An 18,921-nucleotide genomic window follows, 5' to 3' on the forward strand; every position below is an offset into this window, starting at 1 on the left:
TAGACGCCTAACAAATCCCACAGTTGTTATCGGTTATTATTTGGGGGTCCTGCTGCAGTAGGTAGTAGCCCCAACCCCCAGGCTGGACTGGACATGGAGAGGACACTGACGGAGACGAGAGATGGCATAGCCCGCTCGGCCTTTTCAGTCATTCATGCGATAGTATTTACCGAGCGCTTACTATGTGCAGAGCACTGTACTAAGCGCTTGGAATCTACAGTCCAGCAACAGATAATAATAATAATATTGGTATTTGTTAAGCACTTACTATGTGCAGAGCACCCCGTTCTAAGCGCTGGGGGAGATACGGGGTCATCAGGTCATCCCACGTGAGGCTCACAGTTAATCCCCATGTTACAGATGAGGTAACTGAGGCACAGAGAAGTTAAGCGACTCGCCCACAGTCACACAGCTGCCAAGTGGCAGAGCCGGGAATCGAACCCATGACCTCTGTCTCCGAAGCCCAGGCTCTATCCCGAGACAATCCCTGCCCAATCACGGGCTCACAGTCTAATCGGGGGAGACGGACGGACAGAAACAAGACAACATCGTCACGATAAATAGAATCAAGGGGATGGACGCCTCATGAACAAAATAAATAGGGGAATAAAAATATATACAAATTGGAGTTTCTTCAGACGGACAAAAACAAGACAACATAATCACGATGAATAGAATCAAGGGGATGGACACCTCATGAACAAAATAAATAGGGTAATTAAAATATAGACAAATGGGAGTTTTTCCACGGCGGTAGGGCTGGCTCAGTCTCACATTTTCAAGGCCCATTGGTCGGTCGGGTCAAGGCATCAATCCATTCATCAGTGGTATCTATTGAGCGCTTGCTGTGTGCAGAGCAGAGCTTGGGAGAGTCCAGTAGAACCGGGTTGATAGACGCGCTTTGCCGCCCACGGTGAGGTTTTGTCTCCGGGGCGGGCAACGCAGACATTAAAATACATCACGGCTAAGCCCTGGGGTGTTTGAGTGCTGGGGGACGGGGTTCACTTTGCTTCAGAAGAATTCCAAACTGGCAGAGCTGAAACATTTCACAGGATCTGGTAGCCGGGGCTCAGGGGGGGATTGGAATCTGGGCCAGGATAAAGTCACCAAAGGCGTTTTTTGGAACCCATATAGTTCACGAGAACTCTGGAGTTTGCACAGAGTATAGGCATACGTATATTTGCTCGTGATATACGCGCGCGCTCACGTCACAAGCCAGTGGATCGATCAATCGATAGTATTTACTGGGCGCGGAGCGCTGTACTGAGCGTTTGGGAGAATCCAGTACAACAAAATTAGCAGATACGTCCCCTGCCCACACCAGTCTACGATCTAGAGGAGGAGACAGATGGTAATGGAAATCAATAACTTAATAATAATATTAATCGTAGTATTTGTTAAGCACTTACATTGTGCCAGGCACCGTACCGAGCCTTGGGGCGGATCCCAGCAGATTGGTTGGACACGCTCCCGGTCCCACGTGGAGCTCAGAGTCTTAATCCCCACTTTAAAGACGAGGTGACCGAGGCCCAGGGAATGTTGGTGTTTGTTAAGCGCTTACTATGTGCCGAGCACTGTTCTAAGCGCTAGGGTAGACACAGGGGAAATCAGGTTGTCCCACATGAGGCTCACAGTCTTAATCCCCATTTTACAGATGAGGGAACTGAGGCACAGAGAAGTTAAGTGACTTGCCCACAGTCACACAGCTGACAAGTGGCAGAGCTGGGATTCGAACTCATGAGTCCTGACTCCAAAGCCCATGCACTTTCCACTGAGCCACGCTGCTTCTCTTAAGTGACTTGCCAGAGGCCACCCGGCGGATAAGTGGCAGAGCTGGGATTGGAGCCCGTGACCCGTGCGACTCCCAGGCCCGTGCTCTACGCACCACGCCGCTCTGCTTCGCCCGACATCATCGAAACCCTTATTTGTAAATTGAAAAGTAATATGCAAATTCCAGATGTGTCCGTAGGTACTGTGGGGCTGAGGGTGGGGCGAACGGCACGTGCCCAAAGGTCCCAGATCCAAGTGCGAGGCGGGAGCCGTGGGACGTGAGACTCTAAGCCCTGATCTCCGCCCCCCCCCGGGCCCAGGTGTTTGCCGAGAGCAAGGACGAGATCGCCTTGGTGTTGTTCGGCACGGAGGGCACACGGAACGCCCTGGCCGGTGACGACCAGTATCAGAACATCACAGTGCACCGACACCTGATGCTTGCCGATTTCGATTTGCTGGAGGACATTCAGAGCATCGTCGGACCGGGCTCCGAGCGAGCCGACTGTATCCTTTCCGGCGGGGACGGGGCAGGGGTGGCGACGAGTCCCTTCCCCTTCCGGGCCCGGCCCGCCCCGGAAAACTGGGGGCGGGCGGTGGGAAGCGGGAACGGGAGTCCCCGGCGCGGTCCCAAGCCGGAGGCGGGTGGGTTTGGGGCAAGAGTGGGTGGATCTTTCCGTTTCTCAAGAAGGCCCCGGATGGAAGACGCCCCCCCCGGGCCCCTGTCGGTCGGTCGGTCGTGTTTATTGAGTACTTACGGTGTGCAGAGCGCTGTCCTGGGCGCTTGGCAGGGGACAGCACAACAGTATAACAAATTCCCTGCCCACCAGGAGTCTAGAGGGAGAGACGGACGTTATTAATGAATAAATTGCGGAGATGTCCATACGCGCTGTGGAGCTGGGGACGGGGGAGTGAATGAAGGGAGCAAGTCAGGGGGATGTAGAATGGAGAGGGAGAAGAGGAGAGGAGGGCTCAGTCTGGGAAGGCCTCTTGGAGGAGACGGGCCTTCGATGAAGCTCGGAAGGAGAGGAGAGTCACCGTCAGATTTGAGGAGGGAGGGCGTTGCGGGCCAGAGGCGGGACGTGGGGGAGAGGTCAGCCGCGAGATAGACGAGATGGAGGCACACCGAGTAGGTTGCCGTTAGAGGAGCGGAGGGTGCGGGCCGGATTGGAGCAGGGGAGTAGTGAGGCGAGGTGGGAGGGAGCAAGGGTTTGGACGGCTTTACTGCCGACGGCGAGGAGTTTCTGTCTGATGCGGACGTGGATGGGCAACCGCTGGAGGGTCTTGAGGAGAGAGAAAACATGATGATAATAATAAGAGAAGCGGCGTGGCTCAGTGGAAAGATCGCGGGCTTGGGAGTCAGAGGTCACGGGCTCTAATCCAGGCTCTGCCGCTAGTCAGCTGGGTGACCTTGGGCAAGTCACTTCACTTCTCTGGGCCTCAGTTACCTCGTCTGTCAAATGGGGGTAAAAACAAACAAACAAAAAAAACCCTGTGAGCCCCACGTGGGACAACCTGATCACCTTGCATCCCCCAGCGCTTAGAACAGTGCTCTGCACCTAGTAAGCACTTAACAGATACCCCAATTTATTTTTTTTTAACACTACTAATAAATGTGGTATTTGTTAAGCGCTTACTATGTGTCAGGCTCTGTACCGAGCGCTGGAATGGATACAAGCAAATTGGATTGGACATAGACCCTGTCCCATGGGGGGCTCGTAGTATGAAGGAGATATTCATCTATCCAATTGTATTTATTGAGCGCTTACTGTGTGCAAAGCACTGTACTAAGCCCTTGGGAGACAGGAACATTCTGGCCCATAACAAGCACAGAGTCTAGAGGTGGAGACAGATATTAATATAAATAAATAGATGAATAAATAATTACGAGTACATACACATGTACTGTGGGGACGAGAGGGAGAATGAGTGAAGGCGCCAGTAAGAGAGGCATAGAAGGGAATGGGAGAAGAGGAGAGGAGGGCTTGGGAGTCAGGGAAGGCTTCTTGGAGGAGATGGGCCTTCGATATAAGGTTTTGAAGTGGGGGAGGGCAATTATCTGGCTGATAAAGAGGAGGGAGGATGTTCCAGGCCACGGGTAGGATGTGGGCGAGTGGTCGGCAGCCAGACAGACGAGACGGAGGGACCGTGAGAAGGTTGGCATTAGAGGAACGAAGTGTGCGGGCTGCGTTGGAGCAGGGGAGGAGCGAGGTGAGGTAAGAGGGGGCAAGGGGACGGCCTGCTTTAAAGCCAGTGGTCGGGAGTTTTTGTCCGACGTGGAGGTGGATGGGATGGGGACAGATTCAAGTGCATAGTTCATTCGTTCGGTTGTATTTGCTGAGCACTTGCTGTGTGCAGAACACTGTACTAAGTGCTTGGAATGTACAGTTCGGCAAGGGATAGAGACAATCCTTGCCCGACGACGGCTCCCGGTCTAAAAGGCTGTTCATTCATTCATCCGTTCAGTTGTATTTATTGAGCGCTCACTATGTGCGGAGCCCTGTACTAAGCGCTTGGAACGTACAATTCGGCAACGACGGGCTCACGGTCACGGGTGACGCAGCGGGAAGGGAAAATAGGGTGGGAAGATGGAAAGGTGGTCAGGGAGGCCTCCTGGAGGAGGCCATAACTGGGGTATTTGTTGAGCATTTACTGTGGGCGAAGCACTGGTGGGGTTGTCCCACGTGGGACTCGCGGTTTAAGAGGGAGAAGAAGCAGTGTGGTCTAGTGGAGAGACCACAGGTGTGGGAGTCAGGAGGACCTGAGTTCCAATACCGGCTCTGCCGGCTGCGTGACCTTGGGCAAGTCACTTCACCTCTCTCTATCCCCCAGGCCTCCTGTCCTCCCTCCTATTTAGCCTGGGAGCCCCACGCGGGACGGGGCCCGTGTCCGACATAATTAACTCGCGCCTACCCCGGCACTCTGAACGGTGTTTGACGCGTAGTGAGCGCTTAACGGATACCATAAAATAAAATAAAACCCGGGTAATCCCCATTTTAGAAAATGAGCTCTGAAGAAGCGAAACGACTCGGCCAAGGTTACACGGCAAGGCAAGTGGAGGAGCCCGGGATTAGAACCCAGGTCCTCTGGCTCCCGGGCTCTTGGGAGAGCGGAGACCTGTGGGGTGCGAGGGGGGGGGGGGGGAAATTATCGACGAATTAAAGCGGGCCCGGCCCGTCGCCTCTGCCTCAGTTGACTCTTGTCCTTAACCGGCTCAGTCCTGGATGCTCTCATCGTGTGCATGGACCTGCTGCAGAAGGAAACCATGTAAGTGGGGCCCGGCCGTGGGGAGGGGGCCGCGCCTGGGCTTCGTAGCGCCACGGATGGCATTCATTCGTTCAGTCAATCAACGATAGTTATCGAGCGCTTACTGTGTGCAAAGCACTGTGTTAAAGCGCTTGAGAGAGTACAATAGTTTGCTTGTTTTGCCGCCTCCCCCTTTTAGACTGTGAACCCGTTGTCGGGGAGGGATTGTCTCTGTTTGTTGCCAAATTGTACTTTCCAAGCGCTTAGTACAGTGCTCTGCACGCAGCGCTCAGTAAATACTAGCGAATGAATGAACGAAGTCATCACAGGCCGCGGGTGGAGGTGAGGCGAAGAAAGAGGCCGGGAAAATTTTCAGTCTGCAGACTCAAGTTTTTCTGGCGGAGAAGGAAGAGATGGAGCGGGCGGCCCCGAGGCCATTAAACCTGTCAGAACGGAACCATCGTTCATTCATTCAATCAATGGTATTTATTGAGCGCTTACCGTGTGCAGAGCACTGTACTAATCACTTGTGAGAGTAAAGTAGTTTACTTGTTTTGATGCCTGTCTCCCCGCTTTCTAGACTGTGAGCCCGTTATGGGCAGGGATTGTCTCTGTTGCTGAATTGTACTTTCCAAGCGCTCAGTACAGTGCTCGGCACACAGTGAGCACTCAATAAATGCGGTTGAATGAATGAACAATATAACACACACAATCCCTGCCCACCATGAGCTTACCGTCTAGAGGACGCCACCACCATGCCCTTCTCTGAGCGGTGGGACAGCTGGGGGGGGGGGGTGGGGGGGGGCTTTCACTTTGCACCCAGGCATTTCATTCATTCAATCGTATTTATTGAGCGCTTGCTGTACGCAGAGCACTGTACCAAACGCTTGGGAAAGTATACCACAGCAACAAAGAAGAGTGACAGTCCCTGCCCACAACGAGCTCACAGTCTAGGCGGGGGCAGGCAGGCATCAAAACAACTAGACATCGATAGAAATAAATAAAATAACAGATATATACATAAGTGGTGTGGGGCGCGGAGAGGGGGGAAGAGCAAAGGGAGCAGGTCAGGACGATGCAGGAGGAAGTGGGAGATGAGGCAAAGGGGGGGGCTTAGTCTGGGAAGGCCTCTTGGAGGAGATGGGACTTCAGTAAGGCTTTGAAGGAGGGAAGTGTGATTATTTGGCGGATTTGACGAAGGAGGGTGTTCCGGGCCAGAGGTGGGACGTGGGCCAGGGGTCGGCGGAGGGACAGGCGAGAACCGGGCCCAGTGAGGAGGTGAGCGGCGGCGGAGGAGCGGAGCGTGCGGGCCGGGATGGAGAAGGAGAGAAGGGAGGTGAGGTAGGAGGGGGCCAGGGGATGGACAGCTTTAAAGGCATCGGTGAGGAGTTTTTGTTTGAAGTTTTCGTTTTCGTTTGAAGTTTTTGTTAGGGGAAGCGGCCTTCCCCGGGGACGGCATCTCCCTACCGGAAGAACCACTCATCCCGGCCTGACTCCCTTGGTCCACACGTGACAAATTGGGGTTCCTCGAGGCCGCTCAGCCCCTACTTGTTTATCTGGGTCCTTTTAGAAAGGGACTCAGTACGTTGTTCCCTAATGTAACAGACCTCTCTGTCTCTCTTCTCCCTCTCTCCCTTCTCACCCCCTCTCTCCCCATTCTCACCCCATTCTCTCCGTCTTCTCTCCCCCTTCTCTGACCCTCTCCCTTTCTCTCACTCCCTTTCCCTCTGTACCTTCCCATCTCCCTCCCTCCGTCCCTCTTTATCCCTCTCTCTGCTCTCTCTTTCATCTCTCCCTCTTTATCACTCTCTGCCTGCTCTCTCATCTCTCTCCCTCCCATCATCTCCCTCTTTTTTTTTTACTCTCTCCTCTATCTCGTCTGACTTTCTCCTCATTTTCTCCTCTTTCTCTTTTCCCTCTCTCTTCCTCTTTTCCTCTCTCCCCTCTCTTTATGCTCTCTTCCTCACCTTCCCACCCCCCCCCCCCCCTTCGTTTCAGAGGAAAGAAGTTCGACAAGCGACACATCGAAGTGTTCACTGACCTCAGCAGCCCCTTCAGCCATGACCAGGTGGAAGTCATCATCAGTAACTTGAAGAAATATGGCATCTCCCTGCAGTTCTTGTAAGGATCCAGCCCCCCCCGAGAGACCCCGTGATCAGGCGGAAGGGAGAGGGAGCGGGGGACGTGGGCGTAGGGAGGACATCTAGGAAGGGCCCCGGGCCTGAGGAAGCCAGAGGGTTCTCGGGCCTTCCTCGGGGCCACCCAGCACACTCACACCACACTGGGGGTAGAGCCGGATGTTCTGTTGGACTCCCACGCTTGGGAGCGTCCGGTAGAACCGAGCCGGTTGCCACATTCCCTGCCCTCTCCGAGCTTATAGTCTAGAGGGGCAGCTCTAATGACGTTGGTATTCGTTAAGCGCCTGCTATGTGCCGAGCACCGTTCTAAGCGCTGGGGAGGATACAAGGCGATCAGGTTGTCCCACGTGGGGCTCGCGGGCTTCATCCCCATTTTACAGATGAGGTAACCGAGGCCCAGAGAAGTTAAGTGACTTGCCCCAAGTCACAAGCGGCGGAGCTGGGATTCGAACCCGTGACCTCTGACTCCCAAGCCCGGACTCTTTCCGCTGAGCCACGCCGCTCTCCAGGAAAGGGGTCTGCATCACCTCAGGATGTAACTGTCGCTCCGCAGCCTAGAATCTCCCGGGGACCTTAGCTTGCCTTTCTTTCATTCATTCATTCATTCATTCATTCATTCATTCATTCATTCATTCGTATTTATCGAGCCCTGACTGTGATACTAAACACTTGGGAAAGTACAACAACAGTAATAAGAAGAATGATGGTATTTAATAATAATAATTATGTTGGTATTTGTTAAGCACTTACTATGTGCAAAGCACTGTTCTAAGCACTGGGGTAGATAGAGGTTGGCTCAGTGGAAAGAGCCCGGGCTTGGGAGTCGGAGGTCATAGGTTTGAATCCCGGCTCTGCCACTTGTCAGCTGGGTGACTGTGGGCAAGTCGCTCCTCTGGGCCTCAGTTACCTCGTCTGTAAAATGGGGATTAACTGTGAGCCTCACGTGGGACAACCTGATTACCCTGTATCCACCCCAGCGCTTAGAACAGTGCTCTGCACATAGTAAGCGCTTAACAAATACCAACGTTATTATTGGGGAAGCAGCATGGCTCAGTGGAAAGAGCCTGGGCTTCGGACTCAGAGGTCATGGGTTCGACTCCCGGCTCTGCCACTTGTAAGCTCTGTGACTGTGGGCAAGTCACCTAACTTCTCTGTGCCTCAGTTACCTCATCTGTAAAATGGGGATTAACTGTGAGCCTCACGTGGGACAACCCGATGACCCTGCGTCTACCCCAGCGCTTAGAACAGTGCTCTGCACATAGTAAGTGCTTAACAAATGCCAACATTATTATTATTATTATTATTATTATTATTATTATTACAGGTTGTCCCAAGTGAGGCTCACAGTCTTAATCCCCGTTTTACCGATGAGGTGACTGAGGCTCAGAGAAATGAAGTGACTTGCCCTCAGTCACCCAGCTGACGAGTGGCAGAGCCGGGATTCGAACCCGTGACCTCCGACTCCCACACCCGGGCTCTTTCCACTGAGCCACGCTGGTATTTGTTAAGCACCTGTTGTCTGTCTAAGCCCCGGGGTTGATATGAACTAATCAGGTTGGATCCAGTCCCTGCCCCACATGGGGCTCACACTCTTAATCTCCGTCTTACAGATGAGGTGACTGAGGCACGGAGATGTGAAGTGGCTCGGCCAAGATCACACAGCAGACGTGTGGTATCTACCATCTGTCTACCCCAGTGCTTAGAACAGCGCTTGGCGCGTCGTAAGCGCTTAACAAATATAGTGATAACGTGGTAGAGCTGGGATTAGAACCCAGGTCCTTATGACTCTCAGGCCTGTGCTCAAATTCACTAGGCCCCGCAGAAGGCGATGCCGGAGGCCCGGGTGACCCAGGGGACCACGGTTCCCACCCCGCCATGGGGCTGATGGGTCCCACGGGTTCCCGACCGTTTGTAGAGAAGCATCACAGGAGGGACAGAGAAGCGGCGTGGTTTTTTGGGACGAGCACGAGCTTGGGAGTCAGATGTCACGGGTTCTAATCCCGGCCCCGCCGCTCGTCAGCTGCGTGACCTGGGCCAAGTCGCTTAACTTCTCTGTGCCGCAGTCACCCCGTCTGTAAAATGGGGATGAAGATTGTGAGCCCTACTTGGGACAACCTGATTACCTTGTATCTACCCCAGTGGTTAGAACAGTGCCGGGCACATAGTAAGCGCTTAACATACCAACATTATTACTACTGTTAGACATCAAAGCACTACCGTTCTTTGTCCCGTAGCCTGCCTTTCTCCGTGGGCAGAGAAGAAGGCGGTGCGGGAGACCCAGGAGACCACGGCTCCCACCCTCCCAAGGGGCTCACTGAGCAGCAGAAGGAGGGCCTGGACATGGTGAGGAAGACCATGATGACCCTCGAAGGCGAGGACGGGCTGGACGAGGTGTACTCCTTCAGGTCGGCCGGCGGCGATGGCGGGCGTCAGGGGAGGGACCTTTGGGCACTCGGCCTTTCAAGAAGAACCATTCCAACGCTTCCCTCGGGAACTCGATTTTTGGCTTTGAATCTCGTCTCCGGTCATAGCTCTCTGGGGTCCTCTCAGCTCCCCGTCCTGTCCCGGCGCTCTGGACTCCCCTCGGCGCCTCGTTCCCCTTCCTCGGCTCTCTGGTCTCCCCTCAGCGCCCCGCTCCCCATCTCCAGCTCTCTGAAATCTCCTCAGTGCTCCCTTCTCCTTTCCCGGAAATCGAAGCTCCCGTCAGTGCCCCGTTCCCCTGCCCCGGCTGTCGGGGCTCCCCTCAGCACCCCGTCCCCCTGCCCCAGCTTTCTGGACTCTGCTCAGCGCCCCGTTCTCCTGCCCCAGAAATCGAAGCTGCCTTCAGGGCCTGTTCTCCTGTCCTGGCTCTCTGAGCGGCCCTCAGGACCCCGTTGCCCTGCCCCGGATATCTGAGCTCCCCCGAGCACCCCATCCTCCTGCCCCAGCTCTCGGGCTCTCCTCGGTTCCCCGTTCCCCTTCCCTAATCCTCTGAACTCTCCTCAGCACCCCATTCTCCTGTCCCAGAAATCTGAGCTCCCCTTCAGCGCCCCGTTCTCCTGCCCCGACTCTCTGGGCTCCCCCCAGGCCCCTGTGCCCCTGCCCCCAGCTCTCTGGTCTCCCCTCAGCACCCTTTCCCCTTCCCCAGCTCCTTAAACTCTCCTCAGCACCCCATTCTCCTGCCCCCAGAAATCCGAGCTCCCCTCAGCGCCCCGTTCTCCTGCCCCGGCTCTCCGGGTTCCCCTCGGGGCCCCGTTCCCCCATCCTGACTCCCTGGTCTTCGGGCTCTGCCCCGACTCTTTGCTCCCCTCTTTCCTTCCCAGATGGACCACCAGTCGGAAGACGAAACCGATCGGTCCCGTATTCCCCCAACATGCGTACCCACACGTGCACTCCCCTAACACATGCACACTACCCATAATAACTGTGGAATTTGCTTACTAGGTGCCCGGCGCTGTACTAAACGCAGGGGTGGATTCCAGGTAATTGGGTTGGACACCCAGTTGAGCCTGTCTCACAGAGGGCTCGGAGTCTTAATCCCCATTTTACAGATGAGGTGACCGAGGCCCAGAGAAGGGAAGTGACTCGCCCAAGGTCACATAGAGGGCAAGGGGCAAAGGCAGGAATAGAACCCAGGTCCAAACTCCCAGGCCTGGGCTCTTTCCACTAGGCCACGCCACCCCTCAAACACAATCAAGTACATGCTCCCACATGTCACACACCTGTACACACACACACACACACACACACACACAGGTAGGGAATGTGTCTATTTATTGTTATGGTGTTCTCTCCCAAACACTGAGGACGGTGCTCTGCACACAATAAGTGCTCAATAAATAATAATAATGATGGTACCTGTTAAGCACTTACTATGTGCCAAGCACTGTTCTAAGCACCGGGGTGGATAGAAGGTAATGAGGTTGTCTCACGTTGATCCCCAGTTTCTTCATTCATTCACTCGATTGTATTTATTGAGCGCTTACTGTGTACAGATGTTGGTATTTGTTAAGCGCTTACTATGTGCAGAGCACTGTCCTAAGCGCTGGGGGAGATACAGGGTCATCGGGTCGTCCCACCTGCGGCTCACAGTTATTCCCCATTTTACAGATGAGGGAACTGAGGCCCAGAGAAGTGAGGCGACTTGCCCACAGTCACACGGCTGACAAGTGGCAGAGCCGGGAGTCGAACCCACGACCTCTGACTCCGAAGCCCGGGCTTCTTTCCACTGAGCCACGCTGCTTCCCCTGAAGACCTGATGACCCTGTATCTCCCCCAGCGCTCAGAACAGTGCTCCGCACATAATAAGCGCTTAAGAAATACCAACATTATTATTATTAAAGCGCTTGGGAATGTGCAATTCGGCAACAGATAGAGACGATCCCCGCCCGACGACGGGCTCACCGTCTAAAAGGGATGAGGGACCCGAGGCCCAGAGGAGTGAAGTGACTCGCCCAGAGTCACGCAGCTGATCAGTGGCGGAGCCGGGATCAGAACCCACGACCTCTGACTCCCAAGCCCGGGCTCTTTCCACTGAGCCGCGCTGCTTCTCTCTGAATATGAATGACTCACACACTCTCTCTCTGCCTCATTTTACCTCAGCGAGAGCCTGTGCCAGCTGTCCGTGTTCAAGAAGCTTCAGCGGCGGCCCATGCCGTGGCCCTGTCAGCTGACCATCGGCTCCCACCTGTCCATCAGGATCGTGGCCTACAAGGCGGTGAGCGACGGCGACGCGGGGACAGGCCGCCGCCCCCGGGCTTCCCGCCGACCCCCTCCCCTTACCGGCGGCATCGCCGGTGGGCTCTACCGAGCGCTTACTGGGGGCCGAGCACCGGGGGAGAGGACACCGCAACGGAGTTGGTAGATGCGGCCTCTGCCTACAGCGAGCTGCAGTCTCATAATAATCATAATGTTGGTATCTGTTCAGCGCTTACTACGTGCCGAGCACTGTTCTAAGCGCTGGGGCAGATACAGGGTAGTCAGATGGTCCCACATGAGGCTCACAGTCTCCATCCCCATTTTTCAGATGAGGTCACTGAGGCCCAGAGAAGTGAAGTGACTCGCCCACAGTCACACAGCTGCCAAGGGGCAGAGCCGGGATTCGAACCCATGACCTCTGACTCCCAAGCCCGGGCTCTTTCCAGTCTAGAGAGGGAAGTGGACTTTTTTGTTTTTAAATCTGTTTTTTGTTGAGCAGCTGCTATGCGCCGGGCACCGATCTGAGCACTGGGGTAGATACAAGCTCATCGGGTTGGACCCGGTCCGGGTCCCACGTGGGGCTCACAGTCTTAATCCCCGTCTCGTGGCTCAGTGGAAAGAGCCCGGGCTTGGGAGTCAGAGGTCCTGGGTTCGAATCCCGGCTCCGCCACTTGGCAGCTGTGTGGCTGTGGGCAGGTCACTTCACTTCTCTGGGCCTCAGTTACTCCATCTGTCAAATGGGGATGAAGACCGTGAGCCCCACGCGGGACAACCTGATGACCCTGTGTCTCCCCCAGCGCTTAGAACAAACTTAACGAATACCAACGTTATCACTGCTATTATTATCTTACAGAGGAGGGAACTGAGGCGCAGAGAAGTGAAGTGACTTGCCCAAGGTCACCTGGCAGACAGTTGGCGGAGCCGGGATTAGAATTCAAGTCCTTCTGACTCCCAGCCTGCTCTAGCTCGCTCTGCAGCTGGGGATTCTCTGGAGAGGCTTGATCTCTTTTTTTTTAAAAAAAAAACGGTATTGGTTAAGCGCTTACTATGTGCCAGGCACTGTACTGAGCACTGAGATAGATACATAATAATCAGGTTGGACACAGTCCGTCTCCCTCAGTGGACTCCCGGTCTGAATCTTCGTTTTACAGATGAGGTAACTGCGGCCCAGAGAAGTGAAACGTCTCGCCCAAGGTCTTCTAGACTGTGAGATCGTTATGGGCAGGGAGCACGTCTGCTGACTCTGTTGTGTTATACTCTTCCGTGTGCTTAGTACACGTGGTAAGCACTCAGTAAACACCATTGATGGCTTGAGCGGAGCTGAGATTACAATAATAATAATGTTTTTATAATAGTAATGTGACTTGTTAAGCGCTATTTGCCAGGCACTGTTGTACTGTACTTTCCCCAGTGCTTAGTACAGTACTCTGCACAGTAAGCACTGAATAAATACGATCAATTGACTGATTAGAACCTAAGTCCTTCCGACTCCCCTCTGTCTTTCCCTCCCTTGTTCTCCACCACCTCCGCTCTCCCTCCCCTTTTCCACCCTCCTCCCCTCCTCCTCCTTCCCCCTCTCTCTGTGCCTTCTCCCCCCTCCGATTTGTAGACTCGCATTCGATTGTATTTATTGAACATGTACTGTGTTTAAAGCGCTATTCTTAGAGAAGCAGCGTGGCTCAGTGGAAAGAGCCCGGGCCCGAGAGTCAGAGGTCATGGGTTCGAATCCCGGCTCTGCCGCCTGGCAGCTGTGGGACTGTGGGCGAGTCACTTCACTTCTCTGGGCCTCAGTTCCCTCATCTGTAAAATGGGGATGAAGACCGTGAGCCCCACGTGGGACGACCCGATGACCCTGTGTCTCCCCCAGCGCTTAGAACAGTGCTCGGCACATAGTAAGCGCTTAACGAATACCGACATTATTATTATACTAAGCGCTTGGGAGAGTTCAGTATAACATCAGACACATTCCCTGCTTACAGCGAGCTCACAGTCTAGAGGGGCAGACAGACATTAATATAAATAAATAGATAGATAAATACGTTACAGCTACATGCCTATGTGCCGAGGGGAAGGGAGGAAGGATGAGTGAAGGAGCAAGTATGAGTGGGGCAGAAAGGAGTGGGAGAAGAGGAGAGGAGGCCTCAATCAGGGAGGGCTTCTTGGAAGAGATGGGCCTTCAGTAAGGCTTTGAAGCGGGGGAGAGCAATTATCTGTCCGATGTGAGGAGGGAGGGCGTTCCAGGCCGGAGGTGGGACGTGGGCGAGAGGTCGGTGGCGAGAGAGATGAGATCGAGGTACACCGAGAAGGTTAGCATCGGAGGAGAGACGTGTGCCGCCTGGGTCGTAGCAGGAGAGCGGTGTGAGGTGAAGTTGGAGCGGGAAAAGTGATTAAGTGCTTCGAAGCCGACGGTGAAGAGCTTTTGCTTGTTGAAGAGGTGGTTGGGCAACCTCTGGAGTTCCTTGAGGAGTGGAGAAACGGGGTCTGCCCGTTTTTGAAGGAAAATGATTCCGGCAGCAGAATGGAGTATGGGCTGGAGTGGAAAGAGACAAGGGGCGGGAGGTCAGCAAGGAGGCCGAAGCAGTAATCAAGGCGGGATAGGATAATTGGTTGCATTCATGTGGTAGCACTTTGGATGGAGAGGAAGGGGCGCTTTTACTACCCGATAAATCCTCCACTAGAAGGTGGGCTGGCTACGGAGAGGAAATCAAATCGGCCCACCTTGCTTCTTGTGAGCAGTTCCATCCTAGGATCCTAGGGAAGCAGCGTGGCTCACTGGAAAGAGCACGGGCTTTGGAGTCAGAGGTCACGGGTTCGAACTTGTCAGCTGTGTGACTTTGGGCAAGTCACTTAACTTCTCGGTGCCTCAGTGACCTCATCTGTACAATGGGGATTAAGGCCGTGAGCCCCACGTGGGACGACCCGATTCCCCCCCCCCCCGTGTCTACCCCAGCGCTTAGAGCAGTGCTCGGCACATAGTAAGCGCTTAACAAATACCAACATTATTATGATTATTATTATTATTAGGATTTGGGACCAAGGGGAAACCAGACTTTTATCGACTCAACTGGGGATTTTTATTTCCTCGGGAATCGGAATTATCCGTCACGTTCCGGTTCCCGACCTAAGCAGTTAAGATTGCTTCTTGATGATAATGATAATGATGATGATGGCGGCATTTGTTAATTATTATGTATCGAGTACTGTCCTAAGCGATGTTCGTTTGTTTTCCGTCCTCCGGAAATAAAGATCTTAGAGGAGAAAGTCAAGAAGACTTGGACGGTTGTGGACGCGCGGACCGGAAAGAAGGAAGACTTGCGGAGAGAGACCGTCTACTGCCTGAATAACGACGACGAAACGGAGGTCCAGAGAGACGACATTCTCCAAGGTGCGTGGCTACCGGCGGGCCCTCCGGGACTGCTTGCCGCGGCGGCTCGAACGGGCGCTGTACCCAACTCCCAGGAGCTCTTACCGTAGGAGGTGAATGATTTCAAACGCGCTGTCTCGATGGTGGCTGGATTTAGAGCCGCCGGCTTTGCCAGGTTATTCCTGGATCGGTCAGCTCCTACCTCGGATCCCAAGGAGGTCGAATTATCCTTGGCTTGTTCAGCTCTCACCTCACGTCACGGGGAGGTCGGATTGCCCCTGGCTTGGTTAGCTTCTGTCTCAGGTCATTCATTCATTCATTCATTCATTCATTCATTCATTCATTCATTCATTCATTCATTCATTCATTCCGTTGTATTTATTGAGTACTTACCGTGTGCGGAGCACTGTACTCTACATTTGGGAGAGGACAATAGAACGATAAACGGACATATTCCCTGCCCACAGTGAGCTTACAGTCTAGAGGGGAGAGAGACATTGCAAGGAAACTGAATTATCCCTGACTCGGTCAGCTCTTTCCTCAGGTGCCCCGGAGGACGAATTATCCCTGACTTGGTCAGCTTCTATTGCAGGTCATTCATTCAGTTACAGTTATGGAGCGCTCACTGTGTGCAGGACACTCTACTAAGCACTTGGGAGAGTACAGTCCCTGCCCACAGTGAGCTTTTAGTCTAGAGGGGAGGGAGACGTCCCAAGAAGACTGAACTATCCCTGGCTTGGTCAGCTCCAATCTCAGGTTATTCATTCATTCAGTTGTATTACTGAGCACTTTCTATGTGCAGAGCACTGTACTAAGCACTCGGGAGAGGACGGTAGAACGATAAACGGACATATTCCCTGCCCACAATGAGCTTACAGTCTAGAGGGGAGAGAGACATTCCAAGGAAACTGAATTATCCCTGGCTCCGTCAGCTCTTACCTCAGGTCCACAGGAGGACGAATCATCCCTGACTTGGTCAGCTTCTATTGCAGGTCATTCATTCAGTTACATTTATTGAGCGCTCACTGTGTGCAGGACACTCTACTGAGCACTTGGGAGAGTACGGTAGAACGATGAACAGATACATCCCCTGCCCACAGTGAGCTGACGGTCTAGAGGGGAGAGAGAGGTCCCAAGAAGACTGAACTATCCCTGGCTTGGTCAGCTCCTATCTCAGGTCATTCATTCATTCAGTTGTATTTAGTGAGCGCTCACTGTGTGCAGAACACTGTACTAAGCACTTGGGAGAGTACAGTTTAGCGATAAACAGGCACAGCCCCTGCCCACAGTGAGCTGACGGTCTAGAGGGGAGAGAGAGGGCCCAAGAAGACTCAACTATCCCTGGCTCGGTCAGCTCTTACCTCAGGTCCAAAAGCCCCAACTACAGCCCATTCGGGCATCCTGTCCGTCGGAGTTTTAGACTGTGAGCGTCATGTGGGATCTGACCATCTCACACCTACCCCAGCGTTCAGTACAGCGGTTGGCCCGCAATAAGCCCCTGAAACGTACCGCAACTGTTGTTACGATTCAGGGTCCCAAGAGTTGGGGCTTCACTCCTGGCTTGTTTAAAAGAGGGGACGCTTACACGAGGAGGCTTTCGATGACTTCGTCTTTACTCTCTTCTTTAAGGGCAGTTGAGAGATCTGTCTGTCAGTCACTCGTGCGATAAGTGCCCGGAGGCTGATGCGGTAATCGAGGCGGGAGAGGATAAGTGCTTGGCTTAATAATAATAATGTTGGTATTTGTTAAGCGCTTACTATGTGCCCGACACTGTTCTAAGTGCGAGGGTAGATACAAGGTAATCAGGTTGTCCCCACGTCGGGCTCACGGGCTTCATCCCCATTTTGCAGATGAGGTAACTGAGGCATAGAGAAGTCAAGTGACTTGCCCAAGGCCACACAGCCGACAAGCGGCGGAGCCGGGCTTAGAACCCACGACCTCCGACGCCCGAGCCCGGGCGCTTTCCACTGCGCCACGGTAGCAGTTTGGATGGAGAGGAAAGGATGGATTTTAGCGATGGCTTGAAGGATGAACCGACAGGATTGGGCGACAGATTGAATCTGTGGGTTGAGTGAGAGAGAAGAGTCAAGGATAATGCCAAGGTCACGGGCTTGCGAGACAGGAAGGATGATGCCGTTGGCTACGGTAAGGGTTTGGGTGGGAAGACGAGTTCTGGTTCGGATAGTGTGATTTACTACTTCATTGATGCGTTAATTTTATGAATAAATATGTAATTAATTTCAACATACTTTTCCCCCGTTGGAGTGTAAGCTCTTTGAGAGCGGGGATCATGTCTGCTAACTCAGTTGTACTGTCCCAGGTCATTCATTCATTCATTCATTCATTCAGCCGTATTTATTGATCACTTATTGTGTGCAAAGCACTGTACTGAGTGCTTGGGAGAGAACAGTACAAGAAACCGAGATGTTCCCTGCCCACAACCAGCTTCTACGCTGTAAGCCCGGTGTGGGCAGGGATTGTCTCTCTCTAGTGCTGAATTCAAGCACTCAGTACAGTGCCCTGCACACAGTAAGAGAGAAGCAGCGTGGCTCAGTGGAAAGAGCACGGGCTTTGGAGTCAGAGGTCATGAGTTCGAATCCCGGCTCGGCCACTTGTCAGCTGTGTGTGACTGTGGGCGAGTCACTTCACTTCTCTGGGCCTCAGTTCCCTCATCTGTAAAATGGGGATGAAGACTGTGAGCCCCGCGTGGGACAACCTGATTCCCCTATGTCTACCCCAGCGCTTAGAACAGTGCTCGGCACATAGTAAGCGCGTAACAAATACCGACATTATAAGCGCTCAATAAATATGATTGAATGAATGAATAAAGTGGAGGAAACAGATATGAAATGAATAAATTACAGATATGTGCTGTGGGCTGTTCTGCATGCAGAATGTGCTCGATAAATATCATTGATTGATTGATTGATTGAAAAACAGTACCCCCTAGTAGAATCATGAGGAATGCCAAAAATTAAGCGCTTATCGCGGGGCTCCGCACCCGGTAAGCGCTCGAGAAATAAGATTGATCGGCGCAGTGGAAAGAGCACGGGCTTTGGAGTCAGGGCTCATGAGTTCGAATCCCGGCTCGGCCACTTGTCAGCTGTGTGACTGTGGGCGAGTCACTTCACTTCTCTGGGCCTCAGTTCCCTCATCTGTAAAATGGGGATTAAGACTGTGAGCCCCACGTGGGACGACCTGATTCCCCTGTGTCTACCGCAGCGCTTAGAACAGTGCTCTGCACATAGTAAGCGCTTGACAAATACCAACATTATTATTATTATTATTGATTTGCGCTGGCTCTCAGCAAGATTGGCCTGGCTAGAAAAGTTCCAGATTTCTCTGCTGGCCAGCTGGGCTCTGTGATGTGCTTCTTGAGGCAATTTTATTGCGTCACTTGGCCCGGTGATTCTGCGTTGCAGTGAGCCTCGGCGTCTTGGCAGCGATCATGTTTGCAAGCCTTGCTGGGCTCTCCCGTTTAGGCCCGGCCCTTTGGTAGCTTGTCAAGTGCTCGTCGTTATCCGGGGCCCCTTCTTTCAGGCGGATAGTCAATCAGTCCGGGGTATTTTTTGAGCGCCTACCGTGCGCAGAGCACTGTTCTGAACTCTTGGGGGAGGGCAGCGTACCAGAGTCGGCAGACGCGTTCCCTGCCCACAGCGAGCTTGCCGTCTAATCGTTCAATAGTGTTTATTGAGCGCTTACTACGTGCAGAGCACTGTACTAAACGCT

General features: G+C 53.4%; 1 protein-coding gene across 2 annotated transcripts in view; it reads left to right on the forward strand.

Moving 5' to 3' along the window:
• Window positions 1-18,921, forward strand: part of XRCC5 (X-ray repair cross complementing 5) — a 78,557-nt gene that overhangs the window by 4,631 nt on the left and 55,005 nt on the right. For both annotated transcript variants that reach the window (XM_029073001.1, XM_029073006.1), the window contains exons 3-8: window positions 2,091-2,274; window positions 4,986-5,034; window positions 7,012-7,134; window positions 9,386-9,556; window positions 11,733-11,847; window positions 15,075-15,213. In XM_029073001.1, the coding sequence (XP_028928834.1) occupies window positions 2,091-2,274; window positions 4,986-5,034; window positions 7,012-7,134; window positions 9,386-9,556; window positions 11,733-11,847; window positions 15,075-15,213 (781 nt within the window). The remainder of the gene's footprint in view (window positions 1-2,090; window positions 2,275-4,985; window positions 5,035-7,011; window positions 7,135-9,385; window positions 9,557-11,732; window positions 11,848-15,074; window positions 15,214-18,921) is intronic.

This window comes from Ornithorhynchus anatinus, chromosome 1 (genome assembly GCF_004115215.2).
Source record: "Ornithorhynchus anatinus isolate Pmale09 chromosome 1, mOrnAna1.pri.v4, whole genome shotgun sequence".
Classification (NCBI taxonomy): domain Eukaryota; kingdom Metazoa; phylum Chordata; class Mammalia; order Monotremata; family Ornithorhynchidae; genus Ornithorhynchus; species Ornithorhynchus anatinus.